The sequence below is a fragment of the Acanthopagrus latus genome, chromosome 16, assembly GCF_904848185.1.
Source record: "Acanthopagrus latus isolate v.2019 chromosome 16, fAcaLat1.1, whole genome shotgun sequence".
Lineage (NCBI taxonomy): Eukaryota > Metazoa > Chordata > Actinopteri > Spariformes > Sparidae > Acanthopagrus > Acanthopagrus latus.
Genome location: NC_051054.1, coordinates 1,795,336 through 1,811,157, shown reverse-complemented (window position 1 = coordinate 1,811,157; position 15,822 = coordinate 1,795,336). Strand labels below are relative to the sequence as shown.

Sequence of the window (15,822 nt, the reverse complement as noted above, 5' to 3'; positions counted from 1 at the left end):
TCCCCAGACAAAGACTGAGTTGATGGTCCGCTTCTGGAGCTGGCTGACGAAAATGTCCACATGAGGCATAATGCAATGAAATAGTTTCGGGAAGAAGCTGAAAGTATCATCGTCCAGTAGCTGAAGAGAATTTTTTCTCCAGTTCTTCCAGCTGCTCTACACTCTGGCGATGATGTCACGCCCTCTAGCTCACGCAATACACACCCATTATAAAATCAGAAGAAGGCCTAAAAATCCGTAAAACTAAAACTGTGATGATTTGGAAACCGTAAGAGATTTTTAAAAACTGAATACATGCCCAACAGTTCAAGGTCTTCTCACTCTTTAAAAGGTGGAATGGTATCTGTAGCTCAAAGCATGAAGCACAAGAAGAGGTTGAAAGTCGATGAGTTTTGAAGAGGATTTTAAGATTTTCCCATTTACTTTCCATTCAAACTAATCAGACTGCGACCAGATCGCCATCTATAGGCCGATTTGCACCAAATTTTACACAGAGCCTCATCAGTCCATGGAACACAATTATGAACATTTACGTGATAATCAGACCGTATTTTGTTTAAATGTGCAAGATTGTCTGCTTTCAACACAATATGCAGGAATTTTGTTGCAGGTTCCCTGCTCGGGCCCTAATAAAGAATCGCTTCAAAAACAATAGGGTCCTCGCAGGTTCCCTGCTCGGGCCCTAATTAAGGATCCATGGCGGGACTCAAACCCAGAGCAGAAGCAAAGCCTCCATTCACATCCTGCTCTACCACCTGAGCTAAACACCATTATGAGTTCACACTGGATGAATAAACACAATGAGTCCCGCCCACAGACTTTCTGACGAATGCAGGTGGAGCGCGCTGAAAAGGGGCGGTCTCGCTCGTTTCCCGCGTGAAATTAGTGGATTTCCCTCCAAAACTGTAGATGTGTATTTAAATAGCTGTTGGATCGTCACTCTGGTTCCAGCGGCTCTACTCTGAGGACACGAATACGGTCAGTAAACGCTTCTGTACGAATCTGCTTTATGTGTGTGCTTACCTGCTCAGTTCAGGTGTGTTCATGTCTGTGTGGGAGTTGTATAGATATCAGGTGATAAGCCCAGGTGATGTTCCTTTATATCAAAGAGCTCCACATTGCAAAGTAACCTCCATGTTGTCTCAGCCTAGTGCCGGTTAAAATGGAGCCAGCCTCCCTCTCATGTCGGTCAGATTTGTTTTTGCCTCAAATGTTTCTGAAATAACTCTGAACACGAAACTGTAGACGTCTCGTGTAACTGTTTAGTGTTGAGATAAATTCGGCTGGAACATAATTCTGTAATTACATCCATTTAAACGCGCCGCGGACTGTATGTTTTGCCCAATGCACCAAACTCCATTGTGATTTTGGCCGTTTTATATCTGCGGTGTTTATTACATGAACACTGCACAGTTAAGTAAATTTGGGTCACTGTCTCAGAACAAGTCGCTAGTTTCGTTAAATTCGGCTTGAAGTATTATTTATTTATTTATTATTTTAAACGGCATGAAAGCTGGTTAGCTAACGTTTACTGGTCAGTTTAAGTCAGTGGTTATGTTAGCTAGCTGAGTTTAAATTTGTTGGAGATGCAATGCAAGGTTTGGAAACATGTTACCAGCGGCTCAGCTGCTTTATTAACGGGCTACTGACACTATAATGAGCTTATAAAGACGTCTGGGTCATTTCATCGTTGTGTTTTTACAGACGGGTTTGCATGTTAGCTAAGGTGTGTGTCTGTTGGAGAGTGTTAGCATGACGCCATTATCGTGCTGTGTAATGTTAGCTTGTTAATACTATCATCTTTACAGCTGAATATCTGAGTACAGCACAGTTAGCTAACAGGCTCCAGGTGCTCAATAATGTCTCAGTATGTTAGTATGTCAGCATCTAGAAGGTCATTTTGAGCAGCTAAAGTAGTTTATACACAAAATAAGCAGCCTCATTGTAGCTGCACAGCATGTATTCAGTGTGTTTGTCTCAGTTTTGGTTTAATGTGTTACTGCAATCACTGCACTGTGTGTCAAAAGATAGACTTTGAAATCATATTACTCGTGTATAAAGCTCTTAATGTTCTCAGAACTTATTACATTTGGTTTACATTTGTTTTACCTTTAAAAAGCACATTTATTAAATCAGATGAAAGTAGATTTTATAGTGCAGAGTGATGTGAGACTCCTGAGGTGATGTCATGCACGTGGTCACAGACCGCTATATCATTCTTTATTATGAAATGATAATACTGTAAGAAATCCCATTTTGCCAGATGTGTCTATACTCTGTCCATACATCTTTTTTCTGCTTACAATCAGAATATGTGTATACACACAGACATATATGCATGTAGTCATCATGTTATACTAAAGTCCTTCCTCCTCTCTCCAGGTGAACAGTGGGACTTGTCTTCAGCTTCAGGTGGAACAGCTCTGACCTGTATGGTGATCAGACCCGGAGAGGAGACACACCTGGTCCAACCAGGTCAGTGCAATATAGGTGCAAAAATTAGAGGCAGAAAGTGTGAGTTTTGTCAATTTCTGCTCATTAATACTCTATGATCAGTAAATGATTTTAGAGGATAGTCGAGTCTCATTCACAGGTCGTTGAATACCGACAGTTTAGGTTGGCAGAAGCCATGACAGTGTCACTGTTGGGACACTAGTCTCTCTCCCTCTTTTTCTGTTTGTCTTTAAAAAAGCTAATTAAAAAGGCAAACAAATTTGCAAGCAAGCAATGTACAGGTTAGTTCAATGGGGAATAAAAGAAGGAAGTCATAGTATTTTAATATTTACTAAGTGCGATATTGTAGCCAGCTGGCATTGTTTCAGTTTAACGAACACCTGCATTTATATATATTATGAATTATATAATTATATTTTATTCAACATGTATATCTCCACTGTTCAGCCACAACATTAAAACAACTGACAAGTGAAGTGAGCATTGATCATCTTGTTACAATCAAATGTTCTGCTGGGAAACTTTGAGTTCTGTCATTTCTGTGGATTCTCTTTGACAAACACAGCCACCCAAACACCGTTCAAACCAACTGCACCCCCTCATGGCAAAGAACCCAAGGCCTCAAACTGGTCTTCTCATTGTCCAGATCCCACTTCAGCTGAGCATCTGCTGGATGCGCCAGAACCAACTCCAATCCATGTTGGGGCCCCCATGGATTGTTCTTGGCTCTGACTGCATCTAGTGGAAGCTCAGTTGGATTGAGATCTGGGGAATCTGGAGGTCATGTTGACACCTTGAGCTCTTTCCCACGTTCCTCGGGTTGTTCCTGAGCAGTTTTTGCAGCGTTGCAGGCGCGTTGTCCTGCAGGGGGCGCACTGCCACCAAGGAGTGCTGCTGCCATGAGGGCGTGTACTTGGTCTGCAGCTGTGTTTGGGTGACTGGTGTTTGTCAAAGAGACATCCACACAAATGCTGGGACCCATAGTTTCACAGCCGAACATGACATTGGAACAAAATCATCCATGTTATTTATTTCACCTGTCACTGTTATAATGATATGACTCTCAGTGTATACACATGTTAAATACTCTATATATGTCTAAAATATCTATATGTCTATATTTCCTCTCAGTAAATCAAAATCTGATTGACCTGATTTGATTTGATAAAGCAAAACCTGTTTGAAATACTTGTACTTCCTTTGAACCCTGTTGGTTTTGAGCTGGGACTTTTACATTTACATGGACAGCTTCATTTATGTAGATTCAACACTAACATTAGCCTCGGCGTATTCCCCTAGCAGGCCACTAATAAGGATCCTATTCAGTTTCTGACGTGCAGCTGTGTGGTGGTGAAGTTTTTGGTTTAGAAGTGGTTCTTGTGGTCACATTCATGGTAGAGGTGCAGCAAACTGAGCTGTAAACACCAGCAGAATGACCGGAGACATGTTAATTTTTGGTGGCTTGTGTAAGGTTTGTTAGCAGTAGCATTCTTAGTCATGGTAGAAGTGCAGCGGATTGAGAGCTACGACACCAGCAGAACTGAGGTGAGACGTGTTGTTTTGGAGGCCTTGTGGTGTAGAGCTTTCTGGGGACTAAAGTTCAGTAAGAGCAGTCCCGTTGTTAGTGGTCTGCCAGGCTTACCTGGTGTTATTGTAATTTATAGTTTAACTTGGCCAGACTTCAGCTATCTTCAATGGCAAATGCCCGAGTGCAGTCCATCGGAGCTGTAAGCAGTGTTTTCCATGAATGGCAGTAGTCAGGCCTTTGATCAGTTGCTGGTATTGGTAATAGCGTATCTTACGAGCCCTCGTGCGATCCCGCCAACTTACAGGTCCCTCATGTTCAGACACCTATGGTTGGTAGAAGCGTGCACATAGTGTGCGTGTTTAGCTTGGGCTTCGGCCTGGCTAGGGACATGCTCAGGGCCACGGTAGAAGCTAGCCTGACGCCACTAAAGCGGCTTGGATCTCTGCCCTCAACTGTCCATGACGATTTCCCTCGCGAGTTCAGTGTGTATGGGCGCGATGCCTTTGCTTGAAGATAATGTTGAACCTCTGTGATAAAACTAAATGAAAACAATTGCAGGAATTTATTTTCTTTGCAACTGTGTGCAACAGCATCCTGCTTGATAACACCAAGCAGAGATCATTACAAAGCTGTTACAGGGCCGTCGGCCTTAATGCCCAGCAGACCACTGATAACGATCTGAATGTGTTGTGGTGACATTTTTTCTTTGGAAGCAGTTGTTGTTGTTGTTGTCATGTTAATGGTAGAGATGTAGTGAAATGATAGCTACAGATACTTTGAGTGGTTGTTAATTTGTCTGAGTACTTCTGAGTGTATTGAAGGTTTGTTTTTAGTTCTTGTACATGTGCACTTGAGCGCGCAACTGTGTGCTCAGAGAGTGCTTGATAAGCTTTATGAAGCCTTTGGAGTTGTTGTCTTGTGAACTGATAGCTACAAACAGCTTGAGCGGTTGTTAGTTATTTTGCACCCTTCGGAGTGTATTGAAGGTTTGTTTTTAGTTCTTGTACATCTGCACTTGAGTGCGCAACTGTGTGCTCAGAGAGTGCTTGATAAGCTTTATGAACCCTCGGAAGTTGTTGTTCTGCTGGCGAAAACATCGTGGTATGAAGCTTTTCAGGCTAACATTGTTAGCTAAACAATGTTGAGTGCCGTAAGCTACAATAGCCAGTTCGCCACTGTAGAGTTCCAGGCACCAAAGTTCAGTAATAGCAATCCAGTTGTTTGTGGTCAGGCTTGTGTGAACTGACCAACCAGACCAGACTTAAGTCCCACCTCAAAACCCACAGGATTCAAGGAGAGTTTTTACAGCCACTGGATAATCACAAAAAATGTATATAAAAAATGTATCTTGAAATAAAATGTAATTGAAAATACATGTCTTCTCACTGTTAACAACTTGACTCTCTATGAGTCCTGTTAATAGCTCACAAAGTGCGTTATTTGACGACCTGAGAATGAGACTCAAAAAGCAGCTGTCTTTGTACAGAATTGCTTTATAAGTATGCCGGCATCATGCAATATATCAATTAATTAATAATTGTCCTCCATAATGCAGGACACTGGCTTGTCTCACATGGCCTCTCTAAGATCTCAACTTTCTGCTTTTAATGCTGATTAACTTATTGATATGAATCGACAAAGTAACTAGTAACTAAAGCTGTCAGACAAAGTACTGTGAAAGTATGAATAATATAGTTAAAACTAAATTTATGCAAAATATGAAAATTATTTAACATATATATATATATATATATATATACACTGTTCAGTTGAAACATTAAAACAACTGACAAGTGAAGTGAGCATTGATCATCTTGTTACAATCAAATGTTCTGCTGGGAAACTTTGAGTTCTGTCATTTCTGTGGATTCTCTTTGACAAACACAGCCACCCAAACACCGTTCAGACCAACTGCACCCCCTCATGGCAAAGAACCCAAGGCCTCAAACTGGTCTTCTCATTGTCCAGATCCCACTTCAGCTGAGCATCTGCTGGATGCATCAGAACCAACTGCCATCCATGTTGGGGCCCCCATGGATTGTTCTTGGCTCTGACTGCATCCAGTGGAAGCTCAGTTGGATTGAGATCTGGGGAATCTGGAGGTCATATTGACACTTTGAGCTCTTTCCCACGTTCCTCGGGTCGTTCCTGAGCAGTTTTTGCAGCGTTGCAGGCGCGTTGTCCTGCAGGGGGCGCACTGCCACCAAGGAGTGCTGCTGCCATGAGGGGGTGTACTTGGTCTGCAGCTGTGTTTGGGTGACTGGTGTTTGTCAAAGAGACATCCACACGAATGCTGGGACCCATAGTTTCACAGCCGAACATGGCATTGGAACAAAATCATCCATGTTATTTATTTCACCTGTCACTGGTTCTAATGTTGTGGCTCTCAGTGTTTACACGTGTTAACTGCTTTTTACAGACACACTCAAAACCTCCCAAAAAAGGCTAAAAACTTCCACAAATACAAACAAAACCTCCACAAATACACAAAACATTCTCAAATATACTCAAACCTCCACAAAAAACTTTAACAAATTCACTAAAAATTTCCATAAATTCACTAAAAACTTCCACAAATATACACAATACCTCCAGAAATACAGTCAAACCTCCACAAATCCACAAAACGTCCATAAATTCACTAAAACTTCCACAAATATACACAAAACCTCCACAAATCCAGAAAAAACTTAAACAAATTCACTAAAAATTTCCATAAATTCACAAAAAACTTCTACAAATAGACACAAAACCTCCACAAATACACTCAAACCTCCACAAATACACAAAAAGTCCATAAATTCACTAAAACTTCCACAAATATACACAAAACCTCCACAAATACACTCAAACCTCCACAAATCCAGAAAAAACTTAAACAAATTCACTAAAAATTTCCATAAATTCACTAAAACTTCCACAAATATACACAAAACCACAAATACACTCAAACCTCCACAAATTCACTAAAAACTTCCACAAATAGACACAAAACCTGCACAAGAGACGTGAAACTACCACTGCTCTTCTTTCTCATCTTGCAGGTGATGGACAGTTGAAAGGACGAATCACCAAGATGAGCCAATCGATGGAGACGAGCCGCCACAGGAGCCTGAACCTGTACTTCACGAGGGGGATCAAACATGGCTGATATATCTGCAGTTCACTGCTCGTTTCTCCAGAACGAGAGCAGCCAGGAGCTGAAAGTTGTGGGCAGAGGAACAGGCTGCTGAGGACGAGTTGGACGACGGTTTCCTGAAATGAATCCTGATTTCCTGTAAGTCAAGTTTTTTGGACTGACATGTTGTTCTCAGACTGTGAGACTCCCGAACATCCTCATCAAAATAGACTCTTTGGTTTCTGTCCGTCTGCGATGAAGCATCAAATGAGTCTCTTGTGAAACAGACCTGGTTCAGTTTGTTCACTTAATTCACATCATCTTTCTACAAACTCCCCTGTTTTTTATTGGCATTTTGCTTTTATTAAAGCAGAGAAGATGGAAACAATTAGGCAGCTACCGACCTACTCATCCTGTACGAGAAGCTTGGTTTTTTAAACTGAGTACTTACTAATAACAAATAGAAGATGAGACCTGGTGAGCAGAAATGTACTAATTTGAAAAAAATCAAATGAGAAAACATTTAAAAATATGTAATGAAGAATATTTTCGATATTTTTTTCTTTGTAACCAAATGGAATCAAAATAAAGACATTTTCTTTGTAACTGTGTGACTGAAATGACTTACGTGACTGGTGCTTCTTGTCAACACCGTTTAGCTCTTGTGTGGGACATTTAATGTCTTAAATGTAGGCCACATGTTCACACCTTCACATCTAAATGTTGTTTAAAGTCTTATTTCACCTCTCAACTTTGTTTTTATTCCAACTGTGTTATGTTATTGTATACAGAATCGCATCCTCGCCCGTGGAGAAAGTGTTGCAGAATAACTGCAGACAAAGTGAACCAGAACATACAGTTCACATTTCCATTCACTTTCAGAGAGCTGAATGTGCTGAAAGGGAAACAGTACAGCTTGTTGGAACTTGTTCATCACTTCTTTTATTGAAACTTAAGCAGGAATGTGCAGGTTGTGTTCATCTTTGACATTCTGGACGAGTGTCGACTTCCTCTGGACTTTAGTCATCATCAGATCCTGTCTGATGTTACAGAGTCGATGTGCTGCTGACAAGCCTCATCAACTGCTTCCCTCTGCCTGTGACAGTTTCACTTGTGTGGGTCTGACTTAAGTGTGGGCCACATGTTAAAGTCTTCAAGTCTTATTTTACCTCTAAACGTTGTTTTTGTTCCCAACATGTGATGTCATTACTGTACAGAACTGCAGCCCCACCCACCGAGAAAGAATTGCAAAATAACGGCAATGACTGGAGACAGTCACAGGAAGTTACGTCATATCATTCTCAATTATTAAGTGATTATTATTATTATTATTTAGCTGTTTTATTAAACTTTACAAGGGGGACAAACGTACAACATCTAAACTGCTCTCACAGTTAACATATAAACCTTGACAGTGGTTTACTTTTAATTTATTATGTTAATATTTATTTTTGTAAGGAGCAATATTTTAGATAATCTAGTGTGTGGTTCTTTGACCCTGTTCAGCTGCTAGGACAGGATTTAAGTGACAGAGCTGACATGATGTCATCTCTGTTTGTCGGTCAACATTTGAGGTGATGAGGGCGGCACATGACCAGGATGTATGTCTTATTGACCTTATTTATAAAAATAATAATATGTATAATAACGTATTTATTTTTAGAGCACCTTTAAAAACAGTTTACATATTTAGTTTCATTATGATTTTGATGATTTACCACACAGGCAGTTGAGAGTCACAGTAAAGTTCAGTCCAGCCTGCTGAGATACGAATCACAAAACAAAAGGTGAAACACCTGAAAACAAAGGAGAAGAAATGGAGGAGGGACGGAGGACAGTGTGTTCTTTAGTGTTTAACAGTATGAGATTGTAAAAATGTCCACATTCCTCAGAAGCCTCACATTAAAGATATGTACAGATACGTTTGTCTTTTAACTGCTTCAGAAACACTGCAAAGAAAAAAGAAATTAAAAAATACCTGACAGGTTATATGACAGCAAAAATATAAGAAACACTCTCACAACATAATAAATATGTACAATGAACTCTGTAGGTATAATTTGCATTATTATCTGTACCATCTAATTATTCCACAACAAGCTCACCAGGTTAAAATAAAAAGATGTATAGTTAACTGAACATAATTTATGGTAAAATAATGTGTATTGCTCCATAATGCACTTTAAAAAATACACTAAACTATGTGTTTTTTTGTGTCTTATTTAACTTATTTAAAGAAAAACTCTTCTGTCTGCAGATGAGTCGGTGCGTCTCGTCTCAAAGACGCACAGCAACCACAGATTCAGACCCATCGATGAAGCTGCACAGGGTCTTAAATAAGAGCTCCAGAAGTCCCTGAAGCCCTTACAGGAGAACCTAAAGGTCTTTGAACAAGTTAAAGGAAACTGAGATCAAACAGCAGAAGGCATCAAGGTCCAGGCCCGACACACAGAGGCGCAGATCAAAGAGCAGTTTAAGCTTCATCAGTTTCTACAAGAGGAAGAGGAGGCCAGGATCTCTGCTCTGGGCAGAGAAATAGCGGCACTTTCACAGTCAGAGCCACAGAGGAGGATCAGACAGCTGAAGACGTCTCAATCCTGCAGAACTACAAGGCTGAAGTGAAGAGAGTCCAGCAGCGCCTCCTGCTGGAGGATCCACAGCTGGTCTCAGGAGCTCTGATAGACCAGGCCAAACATCTGGGCAACCTGAGCTTCAACATCTGGAATAAGATGAGGGACACGGTCTCCTACACTGCTGTCAATCTGGATCTGAACTCTGCTCATCCAGAACTCCTCCACTGTTTGTCTGTGATGATAACTGTGCTGATGATGAGGACTGTGGTGATCAAGCAATGTGTTCTCCCACTGAAGTTTATCAGGAAATAATGTCTCTGCAACAGTGAAACTAAGTAAGTTAAAAGTTCAACCAAAAAGGAAAGTTCACTCTTTATCTACTCACCCCCAAGCTGACTGAAAGTCAGGTGAAGTTTTGTGGTCCACAAAACATTTCTGGAGCTTCAAATGCAAGACAATGTGGCAGCATTCTCCTAAACTGAAATAAAAACTTCAAAAAAACCCCACAGAAAATAAGATAAAATGGCTCCTTGCAGCTTGTCCAGCCTCCAACACAAACATAATGTGATAAAATATTAGAAACATTTTCTTATTCATGGCTGATTGGAATATTACATCACTGACTTTCTCATGCAGTTCCCATGGATCGTGATCAGAATCAGAATCAGAACTCTTTTATTCATCCTGCAAATGGGGATATCTGTGTGTCACAGCAGCATAAGGACAGTTCAATTTAACAATAAAGAATAATCATAGTACAAAATGAACAACATAATAAAAAGGTAAGAAACAGATTCCTATAAACATAATATGTACAAGTGTCCCGCCCCTTTCTGTGACATCACCCCATGAAGTCATCGTTCACATTTAATTTAATTACTTGTCCACATGAGGCATAATGCAACGAAATAGTTTCAGGAAGAAGCTGAAAGTATCATCGTCCAGTAGCTGAAGAGAATTTTTTCTCCAGTTCTTCCAGCTGCTCTACACTGTAGCGATGATGTCACGCACTCTAGCTCACGCAATACACACCCATTATAAAATCAGAAGAAGGCCTAAAAATCTGTAAAACTAAAACTGTGATGGTTTGGAAACCATAAGAGATTTTTAAAAACTGAATACATGCTCAACAGTTCAAGGTCTTCTCACTCTTTAAAAGGTGGAATGGTATCTGTAGCTCAAAGCATGAAGCACAAGAAGAGGTTGAAAGTCGATGAGTTTTGAAGAGGATTTTAAGATTTTCCCATTTACTTTCCATTCAAACTAATCAGACTGCGACCAGATCGCCACCTATTGGCCGATTTGCACCAAATTTTACACAGAGCCTCATCAGTCCATGGAACACAATTATGAACATTTACGTGATAATCAGACCGTATTTTGTTTAGATGTGCAAGATTGCTTTCAACACAATATGCAGGAATTTGTTGTTTTATATTTCGGCCGTTTTAAGGACTATCAAAATTCTTTTGATAACTTTTTGTCAGGGGGGTCCATAGATGCTTCACGCAAAATTTAATGCCAATTGGTCAAATTGCGTAGGAGGAGTTCGAAAAAGTAGCTTTTTCATTTGTCGCAATTTTGCGAATGGAAAGTTAATGTAAAAGTGGGCGTGGCCTACACCAAATAATTCAGCTGCATGCAGGGAACATGTAGATAAAAGGTGTGACACAATATGTGTGAGTTATGGGCCAAAAACGCCTTCAAGTGGAAAATAGCGCCACCTGCTGGTAATTGTTGGTGTGTAAGTTGCAGGGGCTAGTCTATACCACCCCTATGAATTTCATTCCCATAAGTGTTATGGTTTGGGCACAGGGCCAAATATAATTTTAAACTGGCATCAGGGCGCCACCTAGTGGCCTATTGATAAGTCCTTTGTCAGATATCCTCAAGAGTGCAGTGGCAATGACTATACCAAGTTTGGTGTCAATCCGCCCAACCGATGTGGAGATATAAACTATTTGAATTTAAAGAGCGCCACCTTGTGGTCATCGCCTAACCTTTTGGACACATCATCAGGAATTCATGTCAAAGTATTATCTCAAGTTATTCATGTCATTTGGACACACCGTTGTGGAGATATCCAACACTTCCTGTTTGGCAGGAAATCTGCAGGAAGTTGTTATTTAATAATGTGAGTATTGTTTGGCCTATCAAAATTCTTTTAATAACTTTTTGTCATGAGGGTCCACAGATGCTGTGTGCCAAGTTTCGTGCAAATCGGTGAAATCGCCTGGGAGGAGTTCGAAAAAGTATGTTTTCGACATTTTGCGACGTAGCGAAAAAAAACGGTAGGCGGAAATGGGCGTGGCCTATACCACGAGACTCAGCCCACTTCACTGAACGCGTGGATATAAGGAATTTGAATGTGCGACAAAGTATATGGGAGTTATAAGCCAAAACGCGCTTAATAACAGCGCCACCTAGTGGTGGAAATTCAGGACGACAATAGATTATAAAATTTTTCGCCAGGTGTGACTTATATTCCAAGTTTGGTGAGTTTTGGGGTATGTTCAGGTAGTCAAAAATGCAATCATTTCGTCCGAAGAAAAAAAAAAAAAAAAAAAAAAAAAAAAGAATCGCTTCAAAAACAATAGGGTCCTCGCAGGTTCCCTGCTCGGGCCCTAATTAAATACTTGCCCATCTTCAATGTGTTGTTGTCCAACTACAAGTGGACTATAATAAAATACCTTCAACATAATTATCTCCACTTTTACCAGCTGCAACATTAATGACACTCAGAATTTCATGCATCAATGTCTGAAATACAAACATTAAGACCGTTTTTTGTTTGTTGTTTGTTTTGTTTTGCAGTAATATTTCCTCCTCTTCATGCTCAACATTAAAGATCTCTTCTGAATGTGGAGGAACTGTCAACTTCTTCTTCTGATATAATCAGAAGTCACAGTAGTTTAGCTGCTCTGAGATCTGCTGACAGTTCACACATAATTTGATTAATCTTTTCCTGATAATGGTAATCAATAACCACTGACCAGGAGAGAGGACGCTGCCTCACGTGATGCAGAGACAAAGAGGATCGTAAAACTCACACCACATTAACTGGTTACAGTCAATAGGACTGATTCATATTAAGTAACATGTTCTTAAAACAAAGGAAGCAAAATCATTAAGACTTTATTTTATTAGATCATCAGATTACAGAAAAGAGAAGTTTGACCATTAATTCTAACAGTAAAATGACATCAATCCTTCCAGCTGGTGGAGCTAATGTACGTTTAACCAAACTATTACATGTCAGTAGAATTCACATAAACAGAACTTGAAGATATATAGGTATATAGGTATTTATTTGGGTCTATAGGTATTTATATAGAAAACATCTGCTTAACAAACAACTAGAACTTTGTCATTCATTCTGTTGAGCTGTGTGTTGACATTGAACCAGATATGTTCAATAATGTTTAACCTCGAGGTAACACTGGGTAACGTTTGGTTTCCTGTTGCTACAACTTCTGGGAGAAAGTCAGACTGAGAAGGAAACTGGAGAATGACACAAAACGTTCATGGAATAAAACTCAAAGAGAGATTTTCACTGGCAGTGGTGGTTGATTCAAAATGAAGAACATGAAGCCATAAATACTTTGCAGCATCATCAAACTGTGTCTGTTTTTACTTTATAACACTAGATTATAAACACTACAATACTTTTCAGTTCTGGTTACTGATCATCTGACTGTACGATCCATCACATAGAAAACAATCAAACACACAAATGTAGAATTATGTGGTTTTGATAAGACAAACTGATAATAAGTAATAAATTATAAAATTACGACAGAGCACCAGTCAGATAAAGGTGAATTTAAGAAAATAGGCTGAATTAAAAAAAAAGGTAACAGGAGATAAAATTTGAAAAACGTCTCCTTTGTGTTCACGATGTCTCCATCATCCACCTCAGACAACAAACTCCTGAGCAGCAGGGAGACTCCTCTCATCTTCTTCTTTTACATTAGATCATCTTTACATTGTCTGTAAAGTCATCTAGTATCATCAGCATGAAGGAAGATATTCACAAGTCAGTTTCAACACATTAGCCACTTTGCCCTTTGCTGGTACAGTTGCACTATATGAAAATCTAACAGGTTGATCATTTTTATGATTGATACTTCATAGATGACATACACAGTATGTGTAGAGAGCTTCATGGAATGGGTCTCCATGGCTGAATAGCCGCATCCAGCCATACATCAGCAAGTGCATTGCAAAGTGTCGGATGCAGTGGTGTAAAGCACGCCGCCACTGGACTCTAGAGCAGTGGAGACACGTTCTCTGGAGTGATGAATCGCGCTTCTCCATCTGGCAGTCTGATGTACCAGTCTAGGTTTAGTGGTTGCCAGGAGAACGGTACTTGTCTGACTGCATTGTGCTAAGTGTAAAGTTTGGTGGAGGGGGATTATGGAGTGGGGTTGTGTTTCAGGAGCTGGCTTGCCCCCTTAGTTCCAGTGAAAAGAAGTCTGAATGCTTCAGCAAAGAGATGTTGGACAATTCCAGCTCCCAACTTTGTGGGAACAGTTTGGGGATGGCCCCTTCCTGTTCCAACATGACTGTGCACCACTGCACAAAGCAGCTCCATAAAGACATGGAGGAGAGAGTTTGGTGAACTTGTCTGGCCTGCACAGAGTCCTGACCTCAACCTGACAGAACACCTTTGGGATGAATTAGAGTGCAGACTGAGAGCCAGGCCTTCCCGTCCAACATCAGTGTGTGACCTCACAAATGCGCTTCTGGAAGAATGGTCATAAATTCCCATAAACACTCCTAAACCTTGCAGCTTGCAGTTGCAGCTGTTGTAGCTGCAAAGGGACCGACGTCACATTAAACCCTATGGATTTAGAATGGGATGTCACTTAAGTTCATATGCGAGTTTATGTTCCTTACAAAGCAAATTCCTGACAGTTTGAATCTTGCTGCATCATCTGGAATCATTTTCGCAGGTTTTGATCTAAAAGAAAAAGAAGTTGATTTCACTGTGACTTCTAGTCCAGATACAAGTTAGAGAAAAACACAAATGCAAGTATTACTGAATGTTCACAGCTTCATTAATCTGTTGAAATGCAAGACGTTTGAGTCACAGACAGTCTGGAGACTGTAAATACTCACCTTTACGTCTCCATGTTGTTCCTTGAAACCCTCCTGACAAGGAGTCTGACACCGTCTCTCACCCTGCAGTGAGTAATAAACATTATTATGATGTGACTGTAAGTTATGTTACTTGATAATATGATAAAGTATAGAAGATGACAGCAGAGGTTCTGTATGTGACTGTTCTAAATGTAATTTATACTCATTGACAGTTATGTTTTAATAACTACTATAATAATGATAAAATAAAAATGATATAATAATAAAAACGATTAGTTCAAACTTACTTTATAAAAGAGAACTTTACGTCACTCTCAGTACAGGCACAATGCTTATTTTCTGGAAGGAGTCTGGAAGGAAGAGACATTATTTTTTAAAGCTTGTATTGCTTATCCATCAGTTTCAATATGAATGACTCTGACCTGGCTTTTTACTTCAATGATAGATAGATAGATAGATAGATAGATAGATAGATAGATAGATAGATAGATAGATAGATAGATAGATAGATAGATAGATAGATAGATAGGTGGATAGACTTTATTTATCATTAGATATTTGTAGCATGACAGGAAAATTATGTTCACATCTTCATCAAGAAGTGTTTCAACAAGTGTGTGTTAGAATGTAAATCGAGGTTAATAGATTCGACTCACAGACTTTGTTCATCATCATCAGCTGCAGCGTCCTCCTCCTCCTCTTCCTCCTCCTCCTCCTCTTCCTCCTCTGAAGACATTAAGTCTGACCTGCAGCAAGTTATCAGCAATGTTAAGATGTTACATCATCAGTATCAGAATAAACATTAAAAGTAAAAGCAGCAGATTTGTATATGATAACTGTGAGGAAGAAGACAACAGAGTGTGTTCATGTGCTGTGACTGTACAACATGTTCATAGATGAAGTAATATTTAAATGTTAATAAAGGTTACCTGAGAGAAGACTGTCCTTTAAAAAAAGGGTTGGAATTTTTTGACTGATCACTCTTGAAGGAGTCACTGGATGTAGTTGATTGTACTTCATCTCTGGTAGACAAGAGAGACAGACAA

General features: G+C 39.8%; 1 protein-coding gene and 1 long non-coding RNA gene across 7 annotated transcripts in view; one reads left to right on the top strand and one right to left on the bottom strand.

Moving 5' to 3' along the window:
• The window catches only part of LOC119034506 (transcription initiation factor IIE subunit alpha-like), a 31,078-nt gene that overhangs the window by 11,663 nt on the left and 3,593 nt on the right, over positions 1–15,822 (bottom strand). For 2 of the 6 annotated variants that reach the window (XM_037125594.1, XM_037125593.1), the window contains exons 4-8: positions 15,706–15,798; positions 15,433–15,522; positions 15,064–15,126; positions 14,795–14,857; positions 14,337–14,636 (exon numbers count right to left, since the gene is read on the bottom strand). The exons of 3 other annotated variants lie outside the window; for them this stretch is intronic. In XM_037125594.1, the coding sequence (XP_036981489.1) occupies positions 14,797–14,857; positions 15,064–15,126; positions 15,433–15,522; positions 15,706–15,798 (307 nt within the window). In that variant the 3' untranslated portion in view covers positions 14,337–14,636; positions 14,795–14,796. Of the gene's footprint in view, positions 1–14,336; positions 14,637–14,667; positions 14,858–15,063; positions 15,127–15,432; positions 15,523–15,705; positions 15,799–15,822 lie in introns of those variants that run through there. One more of the 6 variants, XM_037125592.1, reaches the window with a different exon arrangement.
• Positions 639–7,200, top strand: LOC119004278. The gene is made up of 3 exons (XR_005070169.1): positions 639–978; positions 2,383–2,475; positions 7,027–7,200. It is a non-coding gene; the product is annotated as an uncharacterized LOC119004278 (long non-coding RNA).